At 50.6% G+C, this 25,093-nt stretch overlaps 1 protein-coding gene across 3 annotated transcripts in view; it reads left to right on the forward strand.

Annotated features, from left to right (window-relative positions):
- The window catches only part of LOC137378431 (CD83 antigen-like), a 49,739-nt gene that overhangs the window by 22,127 nt on the left and 2,519 nt on the right, over positions 1-25,093 (forward strand). For 2 of the 3 annotated variants that reach the window (XM_068048761.1, XM_068048760.1), the window contains 2 exons: positions 14,803-15,016; positions 21,272-21,462. In XM_068048761.1, the coding sequence (XP_067904862.1) occupies positions 14,803-15,016; positions 21,272-21,462 (405 nt within the window). The remainder of the gene's footprint in view (positions 1-14,802; positions 15,017-21,271; positions 21,463-25,093) is intronic. The other variant, XM_068048762.1, reaches the window with a different exon arrangement.

Here is a 25,093-nt window from a genome sequence, read left to right on the forward strand (position 1 = left end):
AGCAAGCAATAGAGGGTTATGATGATAGATTTAGATGAGGGAAAATGGGAGGAGGCTCAAGTGGAGCATAAATTCCAGCATGGATTGGTTGGGCTGAATGGCCTGTTTCTGAGCTGCATATACTATGTAACCCTATGTATGTAATATTTTTATGCCCTCTCTTTGCTCTCCTAATTTCCTTTTCAATTTCACCCTTGCATGTTTTATACTCCTGTATGTTTTCTGCAGTATAGAGCTCTTGGCAACTGACATAAGATTTCTTTATTTGTCTTGTCCTACTCTGTATGCTCTTTGACATCCAACAGGGTCCAGTTTTGTGCCCAGGAATGTTGAGCTGCCATTCCTACCCTTCTTTCAGCCATGTCTCAGTAATAACTATAATATTATACTCCCATGTGTCAATCTGTGCTCTCAGCTCATTTGCCTTATTCCATAAATTTCTTGCCTTGAATTATATACCATTCAGCACTGCCAAACTCCCTTGCTGGTTATTTTCCAGCCTTTGTTTCCTCTACCTTCCAAACACATTTACTAATTTCCTGTCTTTCATTCCCACCTTCGCTTCTCTCCCTTTTCAATCTACCCTCAGGTTTCAATCCCTTGCCAAGCTAGTTTAAACCCATCCCAATAGTACAAGCAAACTTCCTGCCACAGAATTGGTCCATGGCCTATTGAGGTGCAGCCCGTCTGGCCTGCACAGGTCCCACCTCTCCCTGAACCTGTCCTACTGCCCATGAATCTAAAGCCCTCCCTCCTGCACCATCTCTCCGGCCATGCATTCAACTGCACTATCCTTCTATTTCTGCACTCACTGGCCCCTGGCACCAGGAGTAATCTGGAGATTACTATCTTTGAGGTCCTCCTTTTAAATTTCTTTCTTAGATCTCTATATTCTGCCTTCGGGACCCCATCCCTCTTTCTACCTCTGTTATTGGTGCTAATATGGACCATAACCTCTGGCTGTTCACCCTCCCCCCACTCAGATTGCACAGAGAGAGAGAGAGAGAGAGAGAGAGGAGCATAGCTGGAGTGGAGAGAAAGAGAGAGAGGAGCACGGCGGGAGCAGAGAGAGAGAGAGGAGCACGGCGGGAGCGGAGAGAGAGAGAGGAGAACAGCGGGAGCAGAGAGAGAGAGAGGAGCACGGCGGGAGCGGAGAGAGAGAGAGGAGAACAGCGGGAGCAGAGAGAGAGAGAGGAGCATAGCTGGAGTGGAGAGAAAGAGAGAGAGGAGCACGGCGGGAGCGGAGAGAGAGACAGGAGCACGGCAGGAGCGGAGAGAGAGAGAGGAGCATGGCGGGAGCAGAGAGAGAGAGAGAGAGGAGCATAGCTGGAGTGGAGAGAAAGAGAGAGAGGAGCACGGCGGGAGCGGAGAGAGAGAGAGGAGCACGGCGGGAGCAGAGAGAGAGAGAGAGAGGAGCACGGCAGGAGCGGATAGAGAGAGAGGAGAACAGCGGGAGCAGAGAGAGAGAGAGGAGCATAGCTGGAGTGGAGAGAAAGAGAGAGAGGAGCACGGCGGGAGCGGAGAGAGAGACAGGAGCACGGCAGGAGCGGAGAGAGAGAGAGGAGCACGGCGGGAGCAGAGAGAGAGAGAGAGAGGAGCATAGCTGGAGTGGAGAGAAAGAGAGAGAGGAGCAGGGCGGGAGCGGAGAGAGAGACAGGAGCACGGCAGGAGCGGAGAGAGAGAGAGGAGCACGGCGGGAGCAGAGAGAGAGAGAGAGAGGAGCATAGCTGGAGTGGAGAGAAAGAGAGAGAGGAGCACGGCGGGAGCGGATAGAGAGGAGAACGGCGGGAGCAGAGAGAGAGAGAGGAGCATAGCTGGAGCGGAGAGAGAGAGAGGAGAATGGCAGGTGCGGAGAGAGAGAGAGGAGAATGGCGGGAGCGGAGAGAGAGATAGAGGAGCATGGCAGGAGCAGAGAGAGAGAGAGAGGAGCACGGCGGGAGCGGAGAGAGAGAGGAGCACGGCGGGAGCGGAGAGAGAGAGAGGAGAATGGCGGGAGCGGAGAGAGAGATAGAGAAGCATGGCAGGAGCAGAGAGAGAGAGAGGAGCATGGCGGGAGCGGAGAGAGAGAGGAGCACGGCGGGAGCGGAGAGAGAGAGAGGAGCTCGGCGGGAGCAGAGAGAGAGAGCAGAGCATGGCAGGAGCGGAGAGAGAGATAGAGGAGCATGGCAGGAGCAGAGAGAGAGAGGAGCACGGCGGGATCGGAGAGAGAGAGAGGAGCTCGGCGGGAGCAGAGAGAGAGAGGAGCACATCGGGAGCAGAGAGAGAGAGAGAGAGGAGCATAGCTGGAGCGGAAAGAGAGAGAGAGAGGAGAATGGCAGGTGCGGAGAGAGAGAGAGGAGCATGGCGGGAGCGGAGAGAGAGATAGAGGAGCATGGCAGGAGCAGAGAGAGATAGAGGAGCACGGCGGGAGCGGAGAGAGAGAGAGGAGCTTGGCGGGAGCAGAGAGAGAGAGAGAGGAGCATGGCGGGAGCAGAGAGAGAGATAGAGGAGCATGGCAGGAGCAGAGAGAGAGAGAGGAGCTCGGCGGGAGCAGAGAGAGAGAGAGGAGCACGGCGGGAGCGGAGAGAGAGAGAGGAGCTCAGCGGGAGCAGAGAGAGAGAGAGGAGCATGGCGGGAGCGGAGAGAGAGATAGAGGAGCATGGCAGGAGCAGAGAGAGAGAGGAGCACGGCGGGAGCGGAGAGAGAGAGAGGAGCTCGGCGGGAGCAGAGAGAGAGAGAGAGGAGCATGGCGGGAGCGGAGAGAGAGATAGAGGAGCATGGCAGGAGCAGAGAGAGAGAGAGGAGCACGGCGGGAGCGGAGAGAGAGAGAGGAGCTCGGCGGGAGCAGAGAGAGAGAGAGAGGAGCATGGCGGGAGTGGAGAGAGAGATAGAGGAGCATGGCAGGAGCAGAGAGAGAGAGGGGAGCTCGGCGGGAGCGGAGAGAGAGAGGAGCACGGCGGGAGCGGAGAGAGAGAGAGGAGCTCGGCGGGAGCAAAGAGAGAGAGAGAGGAGCATGGCGGGTGCGGAGAGAGAGAGAGGAGCATGGCGGGAGCGGAGAGAGAGAGAGAGAGGAGCATGGCGGGAGTGGAGAGAGAGAGAGGAGCACGGCGGGAGCAGAGAGAGAGAGGAGCACGGCGGGAGCGGAGAGAGAGAGAGAGGAGCATGGCGGGAGCGGAGAGAGAGAGAGGAGAATGGCAGGAGCGGAGAGAGAGAGAGAGAGAGAGGAGAATGGCAGGAGCGGAGAGAGAGGAGAATGGCAGGAGTGGAGAGAGAGAGAGGAGCATGGCGGGAGCGGAGAGAGAGAGAGGAGCATGGTGGGAGCGGAGAGAGAGAGAGGAGCACGGCGGGAGCGGATAGAGAGAGGAGCACGGCGGGAGCGGAGAGAGAGAGAGGAGAATGGCGGGAGCGGAGAGAGAGATAGAGAAGCATGGCAGGAGCAGAGAGAGAGAGAGGAGCATGGCGGGAGCGGAGAGAGAGAGGAGCACGGCGGGAGCGGAGAGAGAGAGAGGAGCTCGGCGGGAGCAGAGAGAGAGAGCAGAGCATGGCAGGAGCGGAGAGAGAGATAGAGGAGCATGGCAGGAGCAGAGAGAGAGAGGAGCACGGCGGGATCGGAGAGAGAGAGATGAGCTCGGCGGGAGCAGAGAGAGAGAGGAGCACATCGGGAGCAGAGAGAGAGAGAGAGGAGCATAGCTGGAGCGGAAAGAGAGAGAGAGAGGAGAATGGCAGGTGCGGAGAGAGAGAGAGGAGCATGGCGGGAGCGGAGAGAGAGAGAGAGAGGAGCATAGCTGGAGCGGAAAGAGAGAGAGAGAGGAGAATGGCAGGTGCGGAGAGAGAGAGAGGAGCATGGCGGGAGCGGAGAGAGAGATAGAGGAGCATGGCAGGAGCAGAGAGAGATAGAGGAGCACGGCGGGAGCGGAGAGAGAGAGAGGAGCTTGGCGGGAGCAGAGAGAGAGAGAGAGGAGCATGGCGGGAGCAGAGAGAGAGATAGAGGAGCATGGCAGGAGCAGAGAGAGAGAGAGGAGCTCGGCGGGAGCAGAGAGAGAGAGAGGAGCACGGCGGGAGCGGAGAGAGAGAGAGGAGCTCAGCGGGAGCAGAGAGAGAGAGAGGAGCATGGCGGGAGCGGAGAGAGAGATAGAGGAGCATGGCAGGAGCAGAGAGAGAGAGGAGCACGGCGGGAGCGGAGAGAGAGAGAGGAGCTCGGCGGGAGCAGAGAGAGAGAGAGAGGAGCATGGCGGGAGCGGAGAGAGAGATAGAGGAGCATGGCAGGAGCAGAGAGAGAGAGAGAGGAGCATGGCGGGAGTGGAGAGAGAGATAGAGGAGCATGGCAGGAGCAGAGAGAGAGAGAGAGGAGCATGGCGGGAGTGGAGAGAGAGATAGAGGAGCATGGCAGGAGCAGAGAGAGAGAGGGGAGCTCGGCGGGAGCAGAGAGAGAGAGAGAGGAGCATGGCGGGAGTGGAGAGAGAGATAGAGGAGCATGGCAGGAGCAGAGAGAGAGAGGGGAGCTCGGCGGGAGCGGAGAGAGAGAGGAGCACGGCGGGAGCGGAGAGAGAGAGAGAGGAGCATGGCGGGAGTGGAGAGAGAGATAGAGGAGCATGGCAGGAGCGGAGAGAGAGAGAGGAGCTCGGCGGGAGCAGAGAGAGAGAGAGAGGAGCATGGCGGGAGTGGAGAGAGAGATAGAGGAGCATGGCAGGAGCAGAGAGAGAGAGGGGAGCTCGGCGGGAGCGGAGAGAGAGAGGAGCACGGCGGGAGCGGAGAGAGAGAGAGGAGCTCGGCGGGAGCAAAGAGAGAGAGAGAGGAGCATGGCGGGTGCGGATAGAGAGAGAGGAGCATGGCGGGAGCGGAGAGAGAGAGAGAGAGGAGCATGGCGGGAGTGGAGAGAGAGAGAGGAGCACGGCGGGAGCAGAGAGAGAGAGGAGCACGGCGGGAGCGGAGAGAGAGAGAGAGGAGCATGGCGGGAGCGGAGAGAGAGAGAGGAGAATGGCAGGAGCGGAGAGAGAGAGAGAGAGAGAGGAGAATGGCAGGAGCGGAGAGAGAGGAGAATGGCAGGAGTGGAGAGAGAGAGAGGAGCATGGCGGGAGCGGAGAGAGAGAGAGGAGCATGGTGGGAGCGGAGAGAGAGAGAGGAGCACGGCGGGAGCGGAGAGAGAGAGGAGCACGGCGGGAGCGGAGAGAGAGAGAGGAGAATGGCGGGAGCGGAGAGAGAGATAGAGAAGCATGGCAGGAGCAGAGAGAGAGAGAGGAGCATGGCGGGAGCGGAGAGAGAGAGGAGCACGGCGGGAGCGGAGAGAGAGAGAGGAGCTCGGCGGGAGCAGAGAGAGAGAGCAGAGCATGGCAGGAGCGGAGAGAGAGATAGAGGAGCATGGCAGGAGCAGAGAGAGAGAGGAGCACGGCGGGATCGGAGAGAGAGAGAGGAGCTCGGCGGGAGCAGAGAGAGAGAGGAGCACATCGGGAGCAGAGAGAGAGAGAGAGAGGAGCATAGCTGGAGCGGAAAGAGAGAGAGAGAGGAGAATGGCAGGTGCGGAGAGAGAGAGAGGAGCATGGCGGGAGCGGAGAGAGAGATAGAGGAGCATGGCAGGAGCAGAGAGAGATAGAGGAGCACGGCGGGAGCGGAGAGAGAGAGAGGAGCTTGGCGGGAGCAGAGAGAGAGAGAGAGGAGCATGGCGGGAGCAGAGAGAGAGATAGAGGAGCATGGCAGGAGCAGAGAGAGAGAGAGGAGCTCGGCGGGAGCAGAGAGAGAGAGAGGAGCACGGCGGGAGCGGAGAGAGAGAGAGGAGCTCAGCGGGAGCAGAGAGAGAGAGAGGAGCATGGCGGGAGCGGAGAGAGAGATAGAGGAGCATGGCAGGAGCAGAGAGAGAGAGGAGCACGGCGGGAGCGGAGAGAGAGAGAGGAGCTCGGCGGGAGCAGAGAGAGAGAGAGAGGAGCATGGCGGGAGCGGAGAGAGAGATAGAGGAGCATGGCAGGAGCAGAGAGAGAGAGAGGAGCACGGCGGGAGCGGAGAGAGAGAGAGGAGCTCGGCGGGAGCAGAGAGAGAGAGAGAGGAGCATGGCGGGAGTGGAGAGAGAGATAGAGGAGCATGGCAGGAGCAGAGAGAGAGAGGGGAGCTCGGCGGGAGCGGAGAGAGAGAGGAGCACGGCGGGAGCGGAGAGAGAGAGAGGAGCTCGGCGGGAGCAAAGAGAGAGAGAGAGGAGCATGGCGGGTGCGGAGAGAGAGAGAGGAGCATGGCGGGAGCGGAGAGAGAGAGAGAGAGGAGCATGGCGGGAGTGGAGAGAGAGAGAGGAGCACGGCGGGAGCAGAGAGAGAGAGGAGCACGGCGGGAGCGGAGAGAGAGAGAGAGGAGCATGGCGGGAGCGGAGAGAGAGAGAGGAGAATGGCAGGAGCGGAGAGAGAGAGAGAGAGAGAGGAGAATGGCAGGAGCGGAGAGAGAGGAGAATGGCAGGAGTGGAGAGAGAGAGAGGAGCATGGCGGGAGCGGAGAGAGAGAGAGGAGCATGGTGGGAGCGGAGAGAGAGAGAGGAGCACGGCGGGAGCTGAGAGAGAGAGAGGAGCACGGCGGGAGCTGAGAGAGAGAGAGAGAGGAGCACGGCAGGAGCTGAGAGAGAGAGAGGAGTACGGCGGGAGCTGAGAGAGAGAGAGAGGAGAATGGCGGGAGCAGAAAGAGAGAGAGAGGAGCACGGCGGGAGCGGAGAGAGAGAGAGGAGCACGGCAGGAGCTGAGAGAGAGAGAGAGGAGCACGGCGGGAGCGGAGAGAGAGAGAGGAGCACGACGGGAGCTGAGAGAGAGAGAGAGAGAGGAGCACGACGGGAGCTGAGAGAGAGAGAGAGAGAGGAGCACGACGGGAGCTGAGAGAGAGAGAGAGAGAGGAACATGACGGGAGCTGAGAGAGACTGAGAGAGAGGAGCACGACGGGAGCAGCAGGAACAGAGCAGGGAAAAATAGAAAAGTGACATCAGAGTGACGTCACAATCAACATTGAGAGCAGGGAAACAGAGAGCCATCGGGGTGAGTATACAGGTAAGCTTTTAATTTAATTTAATTTAAATCAAACATTGTATCAAACATCACAGGCAAGCAGGTAGGTGATTGGTTTGGGAAGAAGCTACCTGTTTGGTGAGTATCTGGTAAGTAATTAAGGTCCATTCTAATCCCAATGTTTAAAATAGTAAAGGAACTCGTGGTAAGCTGAGTAAAATATATAAAAAAAGGAAAATAAAATAAATAATTGAATAAAGTAATTAAGTAGTTAATGAAAACACATTAAGGATAGCAGGACAGGTGATGTGTCACAGCTGCAGCATGTGGGGGCTCCTGGATGCCAGTGTTATCCAGAGCAAACACGTCTGCAGTAAGTGTTTGCGGCTCGAAGAGCTTTGGCGCAGAGTCATTGAACTGGAGTCCGAGCTGCAGACATTGCGACACATCAAGGAGGGGGCAAGCTACCTGGACACTTTGTACCAGGAGGCGGTCACACCCCTTAGGATAGGATCTTCTGATTTAGTCAGTGGTCAGGGACAGGAGAGTGTGGCTGCAGCTGAGGCAGATAAGGAGAGTGCAGGAGCCTTAGACTTTGCGATTGTCCAACAGGTTTGAGATTCTTTCAGCTTGTTTGGATGAGAGTGGGGGCTGCAGGGTGGATGAGCAACCTGACCATGGCACCATGGTACAGGAAGCCATTCAAGTGGAGGGAGAAAAAAGGAATGTAGTGGTAGTAGGGGACAGTATAGTTAGGGGGATTGACACTGTTTTAGATTAGAGATACAGCACTGAAACAGGCCCTTCGGCCCACCGAGTCTGTGCCGACCATCAACCACCCATTTATACTAATCCTACACTAACCCCATATTCCTACCAAACATCCCCACCTATACCTATACCAGTGGCAATTTATAATGGCCAATTTACCTATCAACCTGCAAGTCTTTTGGCTTGTGGGAGGAAACCGGAGCACCCGGAGAAAACCCACGCAGACACAGGGAGAACTTGCAAACTCCACACAGGCAGTACCTGGAATCGAACCCGGGTCCCTGGAGCTGTGAGGCTGCGGTGCTAACCACTGCGCCACTGTGCCGCCCTCTGTAGCAAAGAGTGAGAGTCCAGACGGCTGTGTTGCCTGCCCGGTGCCAGGGTTTGGGACATCTGCTCAGGGCTGGAGAGGAATTTACAGTGGGAGGGGGAAGATCCAGTCATCGTGGTCCAAGTAGGTACCAAAAACATGGGCAGGACAAGGAAAGGGGTTCTGCATAGTCAGTATGAGGAACTAGGTACTTGAGCCATGTGCAAATTGGAATAGGGAAAATAAGATTAGAGAAATTAATGAGTGGCTCAAAGACTGGTGTGGTAGAAGTGGGTTCCAGTTCGTGGGGCACTGGCACCAGTACTGGAGAAATGGGGGCTGTACCATTGGGATGGTCTACACCTGAACTGTGCTGGGGCCGGTGTTCGAGCGAGCCACATAACTAGGGAAGTAGACAGGGTTTTAAACTAAATAGTGGGGGCAAGGCATCAAATTTGAAAAGATATGGTAAATCAAGGAGTAGAAACAAGGCAAGAGAGAAAGGTATTAATATGGGAAATGATAAACAAACTGTGACAGGAAGGGACAGAGAATACAAATCTAAGAGTAAATCAACAGATAAGGCGAGAGGTTATAAAAGTAATAACAGGACAAAACTAAAGGCTCTGTATCTGAATACACATAGCATTCGAAACAAAACAGATTAACTGAGCACAAATAGAAATAAATAAGTACAATCTGATAGCCATTACAGAGACATGGCTGCAAAACGACATAGATTGGGACCTGAATATTGAAGGGTACATGGCATTTAGGAAGGACAGGAAGCTAGGAAAAGGTGGAGGTGTAGCTCTGTTAATTAATGATGGTATTAGCGCAATAGAGAGGGATAACCTAGTTCAGGAGACCAGGGTGTAGAAGCAGTTTGGGTCATCATAGAGTTAAACACCTCAGAAACAGGCCCTTCAGCCCATCGCGTCTGCATCGGCCATCCAGCACCCAACTATTCTAATCCCATATTCCTGCACTTGACCCGCAGCCTTGTATACTATGGCATTTCAAGTGCTCATCTAAATACTTCTTAAATGTTGTGAGGATTCCTGCCTCCACCACCTCTTCAGGCAGTGTGTTCCAGATTCCAACCACCCGCTGGGTGAAAAAGAATTTCCTCAAATCCCCCCTAAACCTCTTGCCCCTTACCTTAAATCTATGTCCCCTGGTTCTTGACCCCTCCGCTAAGGGAAAAAGTTTCTTCCTATCTAACCTATCAATACCCCTCATAATTTTGTATACCTCAATCATGTCCCCCATCAGCCTTCTCTGCTCTAAGGAAAACAACCCTAGCCTTTTCAGTCTCTCTTCATAGCTGGAAGGGAGTTTCTCAAAATGGAGACGTGTGACCAGTGGTGTTCCACAGGGATCCGTGCTGGGACCACTGTTGTTTGTGATATACATAAATGATTTGGAGGAAAGTATAGGTGGTCTGATTAGCAAGTTTGTAGATGACACTAAGATTGGTGGAGTAGCAGATAGTGAAGGGGACTGTCAGAGAATACAGCAGAATATAGATAGATTGGAGAGTTGGGCAGAGAAATGGCAGATGGAGTTCAATCAAGGCAAATGCAAGGTGATGCATTTTGGAAGATCCAATTCAAGAGTGAACTATACAGTAAATGGAAAAGTCCTGGGGAAAATTGATGTACAGAGAGATTTGGGTGTTCAGGTCCATTGTTCCCTGAAGGTGGCAACGCAGGTCAATAGCGTGGTCAAGAAGGCATACGGCATGCTTTCCTTCATCGGACGGGGTATTGAGTACAAGAGTTGGCAGGTCATGTTACAGTTGTATATACAGTTCGGCCACATTTGGAATACTGCGTGCAGTTCTGGTCGCCACATTACCAAAAGGATGTGATTGGAGAGGGTGCAGAGGAGGTTCACCAGGATGTTGCCTGGTATGGAGGGCACTAGCTATGAAGAGAGGTTGAGTAGATTAGGATTATTTTCATTAGAAAGACGGAGGTTGAGGGGGGACCTGATTGAGGTGTACAAAATCATGAGAGGTATAGACAGGGTGGATAGCAAGAGGCTTTTTCCCAGAGTCGGGGTTTCAATTACTAGAGGACACGAGTTCAAAGTGAGAGGGGAAAAGTTTAGGGGGGATATGCGTGGAAAGTTCTTTACGCAGAGGGTGGTGGGTGCCTGGAACGCGTTGTCAGCGGAGGTGGTAGACGCGGACACGATAGAGTCTTTTAAGATGTATCTAGACAGATACATGAATGGGCAGGAAGTAAAGAGATACAGACCCTTAGAAAATAGGCGACATGTTTAGATAGAGGATCTGGATCGGCGCAGGCTTGGAGGGCCGAAGGGCCTGTTCCTGTGCTGTAATTTTCTTTGTTCTTTGTTCTTTGAAATGCTCCAGCCCAGGCAACATCCTGGTGAATCTCCTCTGCACCCTCTCCAATCACATCCTTCCTATAGTGTGGTGCCCAGAACTGTACACAGTACTCCTGCTGTGGCCTAACTAGCATTTTATTCAGCTCCATCATAACCTCCCTGCTCTTATATTCTATGCCTTGGCTAATAAAGGCAAGTATCCCATATGCCTTCCTAACCATCTTATCTACCTGTGCTGCTGCCTTCAGTGATCTATGGACAAGTACACCAAGGTCCCTCTGACATCCTGTACTTCCTAGGATCCTACAATCCATTGTATATTCCCTTCCCTTGTTAGTCCTCTCAAAATGCATTACTTCACACTTTCCAGGATTAAATTCCATCTGCCACTGCTCTGCCCATCTTACCAGCCCATCTATATCTCCCTGTAATCTAAGGCTTTCCTCCTCACTATTTACAATACCACCAATTTTCTTGTCATCTGCGAACTCACTGATCATACCTCCTACATTCACGTCTAAACCATTAATGTACACTACAAACTGCAAAGGTCCCAGCACCGATCCCTGCGGTACACCACTGGTCACAGCCTTCCAATCGCAAAAACAGCCCTCGACCATCACCCTCTGCCTCCTGCCACGAAGCCAATTTTGCATCCAATTTGCCAAATTGCCCTGGATCCAATGGGCTCTTACCTTCTTAACCAATCTCCCATGCGGGACCTTATCAAAAGCCTTTCTGAAATCCATATATGCTACATCTATTGCTTTACCCTCATCGATGCATCTGTCACCTCCGAAAAATTCAATCAAGTTAGTTAGACACGATCTGCCCCTGACAAAGCCATGCTGACTATCCCTGATTAATCCCTGCCTCTCAAAGTGGAGATTAATCCTGTCCCTCGGAATATTTTCCAATATTTTCCCAACCACTGATGTTAGACTCACCAGCCTGTAATTACCTGGTTTATCCCTGCTACCCTTCTTGAATAATGGTACCACATTTGCTGTCCTCCAGTCCTCTGGTACCTCTCCTGTGGCCAGAGAGGATTTGAAAATTTGTGTCAGAGCCCCTGCTATCTCCTCCCTAGTCTCACATAACAGCCTGGAATACATCTCATCTGGGCCTGAGGATTTATCCACTTTTAAGCCCACTAAAACAGCTAATACTTCTTCCCTTTCAATGCTAATGTGTTCAGGTATATCACCATCCCCCTCCCTGATCTCTACACTTATACTGTCTTTCTCCATCGTGAACACAGATGAACAGTAATCATTTAAAACCTCACCTACGTCCTCCGGCTCCACACACAGATTGCTACTTTGGTCCCTAATGGGCCCCACTCTTTCCCTGGTTGCCCTCTTACCCTTAATAAACTTATAAAACGCCTTAGGATTTTCCTTTATCTTGCCCGCCAGTGTTTTTTTTGAGATGAGAAATCATAAAGGCAAGAAGTCACTTGTGGGAGTCGCGTACAAGCCTCTTAACACTAACCACAATGTAGGACGGGGTATAAAGGAAGAAATAATGGTGGATTATCAGAAAGGTACAGCAATAATTATGGAGGATTTTAACCTACATATAGACTGGAAAAAGCAGATGGGCAGAGGTAGCCTAGATGAGGGATACATAGAATGTTTTTGGGATAATTTCTTGGAACAATGGGTTCTGGAGCCAACCAGAGAGCAGGCTATACTATACCTGGTATTGTGCAATGAGATAGGATTAATTAATGACCTCATATTTAAGGCACCCCTAGGCAGCAGTGATCATAATATGATTAAATTTTGCATTCAGTTTGAGGGAGAGAAGAGTGGGTCCAAAACTAGTATTTTAAATTTAAATCAGGGCAATTATGAGGGCATGAAAGCAGAGCTAGCTAAAGTGAACTGGCAAATCTGGTTAAGGGATAGGTCAATAGAGATGCAGTGGCAGACATTTAAGGGGATATTTCAGAATACACAGAATAGATACATTTCAGCGAGAAAGAAAAATTCCAACGGTGGGGCCTGCCATCCGTGGTTAACTAAAACAGTTAAAGATAGTATCAAACGTAAAGAAAAAGCCTATAATTGTGCAAAGATGGGAGGCAGATCAGAAGATTGGACAGAATATAAAAAACAGCAAAGAATGACTAAAAGATTGATAAGGAAGGTAAAATTAGAGTACGAGAGAAAGCTAGCTAGAAATATAAAGACAGATAGTAAGAGTTCCTATAGATATTTAAAAAGAAAAGAGTTAACAAAGTGAATATTGGTCCTATGGAAAGTGAGTCTGGGGAATTAATAATGGATAATAAGGAGATGGAAGATGAATTGACCAGATATTTTGCATCGGTCTTCAGTATTGAGGATACAAGTAACATCCCAGTATTAGCTGTAAGTCAGGAAATGGAAGGGAGGGAGGAACTCAAGAAAATTACAATCACCAGGGAAGTGGTACTGAACAAATTGTTGGAGCTGTGCGAGTCCTGATGGACTCCATCCTGGGTGTTAAAAGAAGTGGCTAGTGAGATAGTTGATGATTTAGTATTCATTTTCCAAACTTCCCTAGATTCGGGAAGGTTCCATGAGATTGGAAAATAGTGAATGTAACTCCTTTATTCAGAAAGGGAGGGAGACAGAAAGCAGGAAACTACAGACCAGTTAGCTTAACCTCTGTCTTAGGGAAAATGTTAGAAGCTATTATTAAAGATGTTATAGCAGGGCACTTAGAAAATTTCAAGGTAATCAGGCAGAATCAATATGGCTTTGTGAAAGGGAAATCATGTTTAACCAATTTATTGGAATTCTTTGAGGGAGTTACATGTGTTGTGGATAAAGCATATTGTACTTAGATTTCCAGAAGGCACACATCAAAGGTTATAGCAGAAAATAAAAGCTCATGATGTCGGAGGTAACATATTGGCATGGATAGAAGATTGGCTAGCTAACAGGAAACAGAGTGTAGGTGTAAATGGGTCATTTTCTGGTGGGCAAGATGTAACGAGTAGTGTGTCACAGGGATCTGTGCTGGGGTCTCAACTTTTTACAATTTATATAAATGACTTGGATGGAGGAGTTGCTAAATTTTCTGATAACACAAAGATAGGTGGGAAAGTAACTTGTGAAGAGGACATAAGGAGGCTACAAAGGGATATAGATAGATTAAGTGAGTGGCAAAGACCTGGCAAATTGAGTACAATGTGGGAAAGTGGGAAATTGTCCACTTTGCCAGGAAGAATAAAAAAGAGGCATATTATCTAAATGGTGAGAGATTGCAGAGCTCTGAGATGCAGAGGGCTGTGTTAGTGTATGAATTGCAAATGGTTAGTATGCAGGTACAGCAAGTAATTATGAAAGCTAATAGAATGTTATCGTTTATTGTGAGGGGAATTGAATACAAAAGTAGGGAGGTTATGATTCAGCTATACAGGGCATTGGTGAGACCACATCTGGAGTATTGTGTACAGTACTGATCTCCTTATTTAAGGAAGGATGTAAATGCGTTGGAGGCAGTACAGAGAAGGTTTACTAGACCGATATCTGGAATGGGCGGCTGTCTTACGAGGAAAGTTTGGACAGGCTAGGCTTGTATCCACTGGAATTTAGAAGAGTAAGAGGTGACTTGATTGAAACATATAAGATCCTGAGGGGTCTTGACAGGATGGATGTGGAAAGGATGTTTCCCCTTGTGGGAGAATCTAGAACTAGGGGTCACTGTTTAAAAATAAAGGGTCGCCCATTTAAGACAGAGATGAGGAGAAATGTTTTCTCTCAGACGGTCGTGAGTCTTTGGAATTCTCTTCCTCAAAAGGCGGCGGAAGCAGAGTCTTTGAATATTTTTAAGGCAGAGGTAGATAGATTCTTGATAAGCAAGTGGGTGGAAGGTTATCGGGGGTAGGTGGAAATGTGGAGTAATCAGTTCAGCCATGAACTTATTGAATGGCGGAGCAGGCCCGATGGGCCGAGTGGCCTACTCCTGCTCCTAAATCGTCTGTACATATGTTCGTATGAGTGTGAATCCTCCCTGGGTGATTGTTGCAGCTGTTGAGTGTGAATCCATTGAATCCACCATCTGGTGAGCAGGCTATGGATCTTCATTTTGGCTGCAATGTGTCAAGGTGGAGAGTTGAAGGTGAAGGGACTAAAAGGACAGAGCACAGGAAGGGAGAAGTTTACCTGAATAAATACCAAGGGAAGGCTGTGTGAGGAGCACTGGCCCCTGTTTCTTGCTGCTGAACGTTTGCAAAACTGGCAGAGAGTGGAAAATCTGGCGAGGACCAGAGATGAGATTTGGAGTTAGGTTCTTTTCCTTTCATTGGTTACAGAGCAGAGCAGTAAGTCTTGCATGTAATAACGAGAAAGAAAGAGTGTAATTGTTTAAAATAAACAGTAGCAGACAGATGACTAACTTCAAGCCTTCACTCCATTCTCAGGTGATAGATAAGACAAACTGGATCGGAATTATTCGGAAAACGGAGAGCCAAATTCAGCTTTACAATGAGTTCCCTGGCAGTGTGGCATTGGCTGAGCACAACACCCTCATTATTGCACATGTGACAGCAGAGGATGCTGGGATATATCGGTGTTCCCTCCTTGCCTTTCTGGGAGGCACCAATCAGGAAGGACATGTTTCCCTGAACGTTTCAGGTGCGACTCAATCGGCATCTTATTCAGTGCAGCTATCAAACTGAAATCGAGGACAGGTTCAGAGAGTTGGGCTCTTCACATTGGGAACAAGGAGGCTTCCCTGTTCAAATTCCAGGGCACATGAGGCAAAAATGAGGATCTGGGGAGCAAGTAGGAAAATCAGCAGACCATTGACAAGAGTCAATGGTTTGTGGAATTAGTTACCAGCAATTCACACTGAAGAGCTAGAAGTGGGTAAAAGAGACAGTGAGTGATTTGGAGAGAGAGGGGATTGAGGTGATGGTGTGAAGGCATGTAACTCACAATGTGTGTCTTGGAATCTCATGGATACAGGGCCAAAAGGACAGGGCACTTTGTTTCCTGTACTTACTTAGCTCCATATATGAAAACGCAAACAATCAGATGTTACCATTTGTAATATTTATCATTTGGCTTCTAGTCAGGTAATGCATCATTCACAGTTTCCATGGTTGCACAATGACCCAAAAAGCTAAAGTTGGCCACAAAACATAAATCGTTAAAGAGCCCTTTAACAGTTCCAATTTGGGAGAGAAACAATGAAAATGTCAAACAGAGGGATGTTTGTTTCGAGATGTATATTTGATCTCACCTGTCAATCAGAAGGGTTATTGAGGGTGAATTTCCTAAGGGATAGCCCACCTCACTCCACCTCCACAACAGTGGTGTAAACCCCGGTTAGACAGGTGACCAATGGCAAAGTGGGAATTATCAAACCCCCGGTCTTGAATAGAATGTGTCTTAAACTTGAAACAATTTCTGTAGCAAATCTAATGGAGAAATGAGAAAAAATAAATTAAGCACATGGCTACTTTGCAAACTAACTTCTTCTGAAAGTAAAAGAGATGTTGGATTAAAGTCACGTCCGATTTAAAGGGGAGGGGAGATACTGTCTGGATTAAAGTCACGTCCTATTTAAAGGGGAGGGGAGATACTGTCTGGATTAAAGTCACGTCCTATTTAAAGGGGAGGGGAGATGCTGTCTGGATTAAAGTCACGTCTTATTTAAAGGGGAGGGGAGATACTGTCTGGATTAAAGTCACGTCCTAATTAAAGGGGAGGGGAGATACTGTCTGGATTAAAGTCACGTCCTATTTAAAGGGGAGGGGAGATGCTGTCTGGATTAAAGTCACGTCCTATTTAAATGGGAGGGGAGATGCTGTCTGGATTAAAGTCACGTCTTATTTAAAGGGGAGGGGAGATACTGTCTGGATTAAAGTCACGTCTTATTTAAAGGGGAGGGGAGATACTGTCTGGATTAAAGTCACGTCCTAATTAAAGGGGAGGGGAGATACTGTCTGGGTTAAAGTCACGGATTATTTAAAGGGGAGGGGAGATGCTGTCTGGATTAAAGTCACGTCCTATTTAAAGGGGAGGGGAGATGCTGTCTGGATCAAAGTCACGTCCTATTTAAATGGGAGGGGAGATGCTGTCTGGATTTAAGTCACGTCTTATTTAAAGGGGAGGGGAGATACTGTCTGGATTAAAGTCACGTTTCATTTAAATTGGAGGGGAGATACTGTCTGGATTAAAGTCACGTCTTATTTAAAGGGGAGGGGAGATACTGTCTGGATTAAAGTCACGTCCCATTTAAAGGGGATGGGAGATACTGTCTGGATTAAAGTCACGTTTTATTAAAAGGGGAGGGGAGATACTGTCTGGATTAAATTCACGTCTTATTTAAAGGCGTGGGGAGATATTGTCTGGATTAAAGTCACGTCTTATTTAAAGGGGGGGGGAGATACTGTCTGGATTAAAGTCACGTCTTATTTAAAGGGGAGGGGGATACTGTCTGGATTAAAGTCACGTCCCATTTAAAGAGGAGGGGAGATACTGCCTGGATTTAAGTCACGTTTTATTTAAAGGGGAGGGGAGATACTGTCTGGATTAAAGTAACGTCCCATTTAAAGAGGAGGGGAGATACTGCCTGGATTAAAGTCACGTCTTATTTAAAGGGGAGGGGAGATACTGTCTGGATTAAAGTCACGTCCCATTTAAAGGGGAGGGGAGATACTGCCTGGATTAAAGTCACGTCTTATTTAAAGGGGAGGGGAGATACTGTCTGGATTAAAGTCACGTCCTATTTAAAGGGGAGGAGAGATACTGTCTGGATTAAAGTCACGTCTTATTTAAAGGGGACGGGAGATACTGTCTGGATTAAAGTCACGTCTTATTTAAAGGGGAGGGGAGATACTGTCTGGATCAAAGTCACGTCTTATTTAAAGGGGACGGGAGATACTGTCTGGATTAAAGTCACGTCTTATTTAAAGGGGACGGGAGATACTGTCTGGATTAAAGTCACGTCTTATTTAAAGGGGAGGGGAGATACTGTCTGGATTAAAGTCACGTCTTATTTAAAGGGGAGGGGAGATACTGTCTGGATTAAAGTCAAGTCCCATTTAAAGAGGAGGGGAGATACTGCCTGGATTAAAGTCACGTCTTATTTAAAGGGGAAGGGAGATACTGTCTGGATTAAAGTCACGTCCCATTTAAAGGGGAGGGGAGATACTGTCTGGATTAAAGTCACGTCTTATTTAAAGGGGAGGGGAGATACTGTCTGGATTAAAGTCACGTCTTATTTAAAGGGGAGGGGAGATACTGTCTGGATTAAAGTCAAGTCCCATTTAAAGAGGAGGGGAGATACTGCCTGGATTAAAGTCACGTCTTATTTAAAGGGGAGGGGAGATACTGTCTGGATTAAAGTCACGTCTTATTTAAAGAGGAGGGGAGATACTGTCTGGATTAAAGTCACGTCTTATTTAAAGGGGAGGGGAGCTGCTGTCTGGATTAAAGTCACGTCTTATTTAAAGGGGAGGGGAGATACTGTCTGGATTAAAGTCACGTCCCATTTAAAGAGGAGGTGAGAAACTGTCTGGATTAAAGTCACGTCATATTTAAAGAGGAGGGGAGATACTGTCTGGATTAAAGTCACGTCTTATTTAAAGGGGAGGGGAGATACTGTCTGGATTAAAGTCACGTCTTATTTAAAGAGGAGGGGAGATACTGTCTGGATTAAAGTCACGTCTTATTTAAAGAGGAGGTGAGAAACTGTCTGGATTAAAGTCACGTCATATTTAAAGAGGAGGGGAGATACTGTCTGGATTAAAGTCACGTCATATTTAAAGAGGAGGGGAGATACTGTCTGGATTAAAGTCACATCATATTTAAAGAGGAGGGGAGATACTGTCTGGATTAAAGTCACATCATATTTAAAGAGGAGGGGAGATACTGTCTGGATTAAAGTCACGTCATATTTAAAGAGGAGGGGAGATACTGTCTGGATTAAAGTCACGTCTTATTTAAAGGGGAGGGGAGATACTGTCTGGATTAAAGTCACGTCCCATTTAAAGGGGAGGGGAGTTACGATCTGGATTAAAGTCACGTCCCATTTAAAGAGGAGTGGAGATATTGTCTGGATTAAAGTCACGTCCCATTTAAAGGGGAGAGGAGATGCTGTCTGGATTAAAGTCACGTCCCATTTAAAGGGGAGGGGAGATACTGTCTGGATTAAAGTCACGTCTTATTTAAAGGGGAGGGGAGATACTGTCTGCATTAAAGTCACGTCTTATTTAAAGGGGAGGGGTGATGCTGTCTGGATTAAAGTCACGTTTTATTTAAAGAGGAGGGGAGATACTGTCTGGATTAAAGTCACGTCTTATTTAAAGGGGAGGGGAGATACTGTCTGGATTAAAGTCACGTCTTATTTAAAGGGGAGGGGAGATACTGTCTGGAATAAAGTCATGTCTTATTTAAATGGGAGGGGAGAAACTGTCTCGATTAAAGCCCCGTCCTATTTAAAGGAGAGGGGAGATACTGTCTGGATTAAAGCCCCGTCCTATTTAAAGGAGAGGGGAGATACTGTCTGGATTAAAGTCCCGTCCTATTTAAAGGAGAGGGGAGATACTGTCTGGATTAAAGCCACGTCCTATTTAAAGGGAAGGGGAGATACTGTCTGGATTAAAGCCCCGTCCTATTTAAAGGGGAGGGGAGATACTATCTGGATTAAAGTCCCATCCTATTTAAAGGGGAGGGGAGATACTGTCTGGATTAAAGTCACGTCCTATTTTAAGGGGAGGGGAGATACCGTCTGGATTAAAGTCACGTCCTTTTTAAAGGGGAGGGGAGATACTGTCTGGATTAAAGTCCCATCCTATTTAAAGGGGAGGGGAGATACTGTCTGGATTAAAGTCACGTCCTATTTTAAGGGGAGGGGGGATACTGTCTGGATTAAAGTCATGTCCTATTTAAAACAGAGGGGAGATACTGTCTGGATTAAAGTCACGTCTTATTTAAAGGGGAGGGGAGATACTGTCTGGATTAAAGTCCCATCCTATTTAAAGGGGAGGGGAGATACTGTCTGGATTAAAGTCACGTCCTATTTAAAGGGGAGGGGAGATACTGTCTGCATTAAAGTCACGTCTTATTTAAAGGGGAGGGGAAATACTGTCTGGATTAAAGTCATGTCTTATTTAAATGGGAGGGGAGATACTGTCTGGATCAAAGTCCCGTCCTGTTTAAAGGGGAGGGGAGATACTGTCTGGATTAAGGTCACGTCCCATTTAAAGGGGAGGGGAGATACTGTCTGGATTAAAGTCACGTCCTATTTAAATGGGAAGGGAGATACTGTCTGGATTAAAGCCACTTTTATTTAAAGGGGAGGGGAGATACTGTCTGGATTAAAGTCATGTCTTATTTAAATGGGAGGGGAGATACTGTCTGGATTAAAGCCACGTCCCATTTAAAGGGGAGGGGAGATACTGTCTGGATTAAAGTCACGTCCTATTTAAATGGGAAGGGAGATACTGTCTGGATTAAAGTCACGTTTTATTTAAAGGGGAGGGGAGATACTGTCTGGATTAAAGCCACGTCCTATTTAAAGGGGAGGGGAGATACTGTCTGGATTAAAGCCACGTCCTATTTAAAGGGGAGGGGATATGCAGTATGGATTGAAGTCCTGTCCTATTTAAAGGGGAGGGGTTATACTGTCTGGATTAAAGTCACGTCCTTTTTAAAGGCAGGGGAAGTACGGTCTGGACCTATCCTGGCCCCTTTCTATTTCTGATTTGTATGCTGCCCCTTGGTGACATCATCTGAAAGCACACTTAGTCGCTTGGTCATGCAGAACTTGAGTATTGCTGAAAACAGTGACATTTTGTTGACGCTTTTTGTCTTGCACACACCAGGACAATTCGCACAAATACCAATATAATGAAAAGCAACTAATTTATCCTGCATGAGAAGACTGCTGACCAGTTATCAGGAGTTCCAGATTTCCTGAGCATTTCCAGCATTTTATGTTTTTAGTCTCTTCGTGTCTCCTCTGGTTCTTTTCCCCCATCACCTTAAATCTGTGTCTTCTGGTTACTGACCCTTCGGTCATTGGAATATAAGTTTCTCCTCATGTCCCCTCTAATCCTTCTACCAATCACCTTAAATCTGTGCCCCCTGGTAACTGGCCTCTCCACTTGGAGAAACGGTCCTTCCTGTCTACTCTATCTATGCCCCTTATAATTTTGTACACCTCAATTAAGTCACCCCTCAGCCTCCTCTGTTCTAAGGAAAACAATCCTAGCTTATCGAATCTTTCTTCTTATCTGCAACTTTCAAGCCCTGGCAACATTCTTGTAAATCTCCTCTGTACTCTCTCCAGAGCAATTATATCCTTCCTGTAATGTGGTGACCAGAACTGTATGCAATACTCCAGCTGTGACCTAACCAGTGTTTTATACAGTTCCAGCATTACATCCCTGCTTTTGTATTCTATACCTCGGCCAATAAAGGAAAGCATTTCATTTGCCTTCTTCACCACTCTATCCACCTGTTCTGCCACCTTCAGGGACCTGTGGACATGCACTCCAAGGTTTCTCACTTCTTCTACCCCTCTCAATATCCTCCCATTTATTGTGTATTCCCTGGAACCATTCTTGTAAATCTTTTCTGCTCCCCATCGAATGTTTTTACATCCTTCCTAAAGTGTGATGTCCAGAACTGAATACTTCAGTTGAGGCCGAACCAGTGTTTTGTAAAGGTTTACCACAACTTCCTTCCTTTTGTACTCTATGCCTCTATTTATAAATCCAAGGACCCATTTGCTTTTTAACAAGCTTCTCAACTTGTTCTGCAACCTTCAATGATTTGTGACAGTGAGTTCTGCCCTAGTTAAAGGGGAGGGGACTTTCTATTGGAAATGAGACTTTGACCATTTAAGACTCTGACGATAATGTTTTGCCTCTGCAGTGTGTTTACCCCCAGATCCAGTCACAAGACCGGCAGCAGCCTCTCCGGGAACATCACCCAGTGCCTCACGGTCTGTCACTGCCCCAGAATTCTGCCTCTGTGTCCCGTCAGCAATGCGAGGTGTCACCTGTCTGAGCATTCTGGCTGTTTTAAATATCGTCAAAGGCCTGGCCTGTTACTGCAGCATTTGGGTGAGATTATTCTCATTGACTTAGTTTTCTATTCCAGCGCTGGCGGGAAAGTGCAATGTGATTGGGTCTGATAAATACCCGGTGATACTACTGCACCCCCCCGGTCAAATTACCGCACCCCCCGGTCAAACTGCCGCAGCCCCCGGTCAAACTGCCGCACCCCCCGGTCAAACTGACGCAATCCCCGGTGAAACTGCCACACCTCCCAGTCAAACTGCCGCACACCCCCGGTCAAACTGCCGCAATCCCTGGTCAAACTGCCGCACCCCCCAGTCAAACTGCCGCACCCCCCGGTCAAACTGCCGCAATCCCCGGTCAAACTGCCGCACCCCCCGGTCAAACTGCCGCACCCCCCCGGTCAAACTGCCGCACCCCCCGGTCAAACTGCCGCACCCCCTGGTCAAACTGCCGCACCCCCCAGTCAAACTGCCGCAATCCCTGGTCAAACTGCCGCACCCCCTGGTCAAACTGCCGCACCCCCCAGTCAAACTGCCGCACCCCCCAGTCAAACTGACGCACCCCCCGGTCAAACTGCCGCACCCCCCGGTCAAACTGACGCACCCCCTGGTCAAACTGCCGCACCCCCTAGTCAAACTGCCGCACCCCCCCGGTCAAACTGCCGCACCCCCCGGTCAAACTGACGCACCCCCTGGTCAAACTGCCGCACCCCCCGGTCAAACTGACGCACCCCCTGGTCAAACTGCCGCATCCCCCGGTCAAACTGATGCACCCCCTGGCCAAACTGCCACACCCCCCGGTCAACTGCCGCACCCCCCCCCCCCCGGTCAACTGCCGCAATCCCTGGTCAAACGACGCATCCCCCGGTCAACTGCCGCACCCCTCGGTCAAACTGCCGCACCCCCCGGTCAAACTGCCGCACCCCTCGGTCAAACTGCCGCACCCCCCGGTCAAACTGCCGCACCCCCCGGTCAAACTGCCGCACCCCTCGGTCAAACTGCCACACCCCCCGGTCAACTGCCGCACCCCCCCCCCCCCCCCGGTCAAACTGCCGCACCCCTCGGTCAAACTGCCGCACCCCCCGGTCAAACTGCCGCACCCCTCGGTCAAACTGCCGCACCCCCCGGTCAAACTGCCGCACCCCTCGGTCAAACTGCCGCACCCCCTGGTCAAACTGCTGTCCCCACCCCATCCCAGTCAAAGCGCCCCACACCCCCCGGTCAAACTGCCTCACTCCCTGGTCGAGCTGCCGCATTCTCCAGTTGCCATTTTAGACTTTATTTGTTGGTGGCGTTTGGCCTCAGGTGGCCTTCACTGCTCTTCATTGGTCATGTAAAAATACCTTCATGAGGGTGTGGGTTTGTTAAACCCTGCCTGATGGAGCTGTTCATTGCTGCAGGAAGTCTACTGTGTTGTGGTCAAGCTACCTTCCTGTGCTTCCTGCTGCATTGCTTCTCCACCCTGCTCTCTCCTTTGTAGGGCAGAGTTGAGCAGGACATTTAAAGCTACAACACAGCCTGCACTGTAGCAGGGCTCCAAGTCTGTGCCAGCCTCTTGATTCTTGCCATATGGTTTCTGCTTGACTGAAATCACAATGGAAGTGAGCTCCCTATTGCCACACTCCTCAGGTCTTACCCTTAGGATTCATATTGGAGGCATTGAGCATGGCTGCATCACACATCCTCACTCACCCTTGGCCATCTCTACAGGCTCTAGGGCTCTTCAAATAACCTGCCAAGGTGTGGGCTCCTGTACCCTGGGCAATCCAACCACCTGCCAAGGGGTGGGCTCCTGTACCCTGGGTATTTCCCACCACCTGCCAAGGGGTGGGCTCCTGTACCCTGGGCAATCCAACCACCTGCCAAGGGGTGGGCTCCTGGAGCCTGGGTATTTCCCACCACCTGCCAAGGGGTGGGCTCCTGTACCCTGGGTATTTCCCACCACCTGCCAAGGGGTGGGCTCCTGTACCCTGGGTATTTCTCACCACCTGCCAAGGGGTGGGCTCCTGTACCCTGGGCAATCCCACCACCTGCCAAGGGGTGGGCTCCTGTACCCTGGGCAATCCAACCACCTGCCAAGGGGTGGGCTCCTGGAGCCTGGGTATTTCCCACCACCTGCCAAGGGGTGGGCTCCTGTACCCTGGGCAATCCAACCACCTGCCAAGGGGTGGGCTCCTGGAGCCTGGGTATTTCCCACCACCTGCCAAGGGGTGGGCTCCTGTACCCTGGGCAATCCAACCACCTGCCAAGGGGTGGGCTCCTGGAGCCTGGGTATTTCCCACCACCTGCCAAGGGGTGGGCTCCTGTACCCTGGGTATTTCCCACCACCTGCCAAGGGGTGGGCTCCTGTACCCTGGGCAATCCAACCACCTGCCAAGGGGTGGGCTCCTGGAGCCTGGGCAATCCAACCACCTGCCAAGGGGTGGGCTCCTGGAGCCTGGGCAATCCAACCACCTGCCAAGGGGTGGGCCCCTGGAGCCTGGGTATTTCCCACCACCTGCCAAGGGGTGGGCTCCTGTACCCTGGGTATTTCCCACCACCTGCCAAGGGGTGGGCTCCTGTACCCTGGGCAATCCAACCACCTGCCAAGGGGTGGGCTCCTGGAGCCTGGGCAATCCAACCACCTGCCAAGGGGTGGGCTCCTGGAGCCTGGGCAATCCAACCACCTGCCAAGGGGTGGGCCCCTGGAGCCTGGGTATTTCCCACCACCTGCCAAGGGGTGGGCTCCTGTACCCTGGGTATTTCCCACCACCTGCCAAGGGGTGGGCTCCTGTACCCTGGGCAATCCAACCACCTGCCAAGGGGTGGGCTCCTGGAGCCTGGGCAATCCAACCACCTGCCAAGGGGTGGGCCCCTGTACCCTGGGTATTTCCCACCACCTGCCAAGGGGTGGGCCCCTGTACCCTGGGTATTTCTCACCACCTGCCAAGGGGTGGGCTCCTGTACCCTGGGCAATCCAACCACCTGCCAAGGGGTGGGCTCCTGGAGCCTGGGCAATCCAACCACCTGCCAAGGGGTGGGCTCCTGGAGCCTGGGCAATCCAACCACCTGCCAAGGGGTGGGCCCCTGGAGCCTGGGTATTTCCCACCACCTGCCAAGGGGTGGGCTCCTGTACCCTGGGTATTTCCCACCACCTGCCAAGGGGTGGGCTCCTGTACCCTGGGCAATCCCACCACCTGCCAAGGGGTGGGCCCCTGTACCCTGGGTATTTCTCACCACCTGCCAAGGGGTGGGCTCCTGTACCCTGGGCAATCCCACCACCTGCCAAGGGGTGGGCTCCTGGACCCTGGGTATTTCCCACCACCTGCCAAGGGGTGGGCTCCTGTACCCTGGGTATTTCCCACCACCTGCCAAGGGGTGGGCTCCTGTACCCTGGGCAATCCCACCACCTGCCAAGGGGTGGGCTCCTGGACCCTGGGTATTTCCCACCACCTGCCAAGGGGTGGGCTCCTGTACCCTGGAGGTTGCCTCCTAAACAGAAACTGATGCAATCGTTGCTCGGGAATCAATGTAAGCCCTTACAAGACCTCCCTAGCCCAGTCATAATGTTGAGATATTTCACAAAGATGTCCAGAGGACACATCATCTAAAATCCTAAAATCTGACAGCCTGCATTGGGATTATCAGGCAGCAGACAGCTCTGGATAAGAGACCCTGACCATTTACACAGGGCA

This window comes from Heterodontus francisci, chromosome 16 (genome assembly GCF_036365525.1).
Source record: "Heterodontus francisci isolate sHetFra1 chromosome 16, sHetFra1.hap1, whole genome shotgun sequence".
NCBI classification, from domain to species: Eukaryota; Metazoa; Chordata; class Chondrichthyes; order Heterodontiformes; family Heterodontidae; genus Heterodontus; species Heterodontus francisci.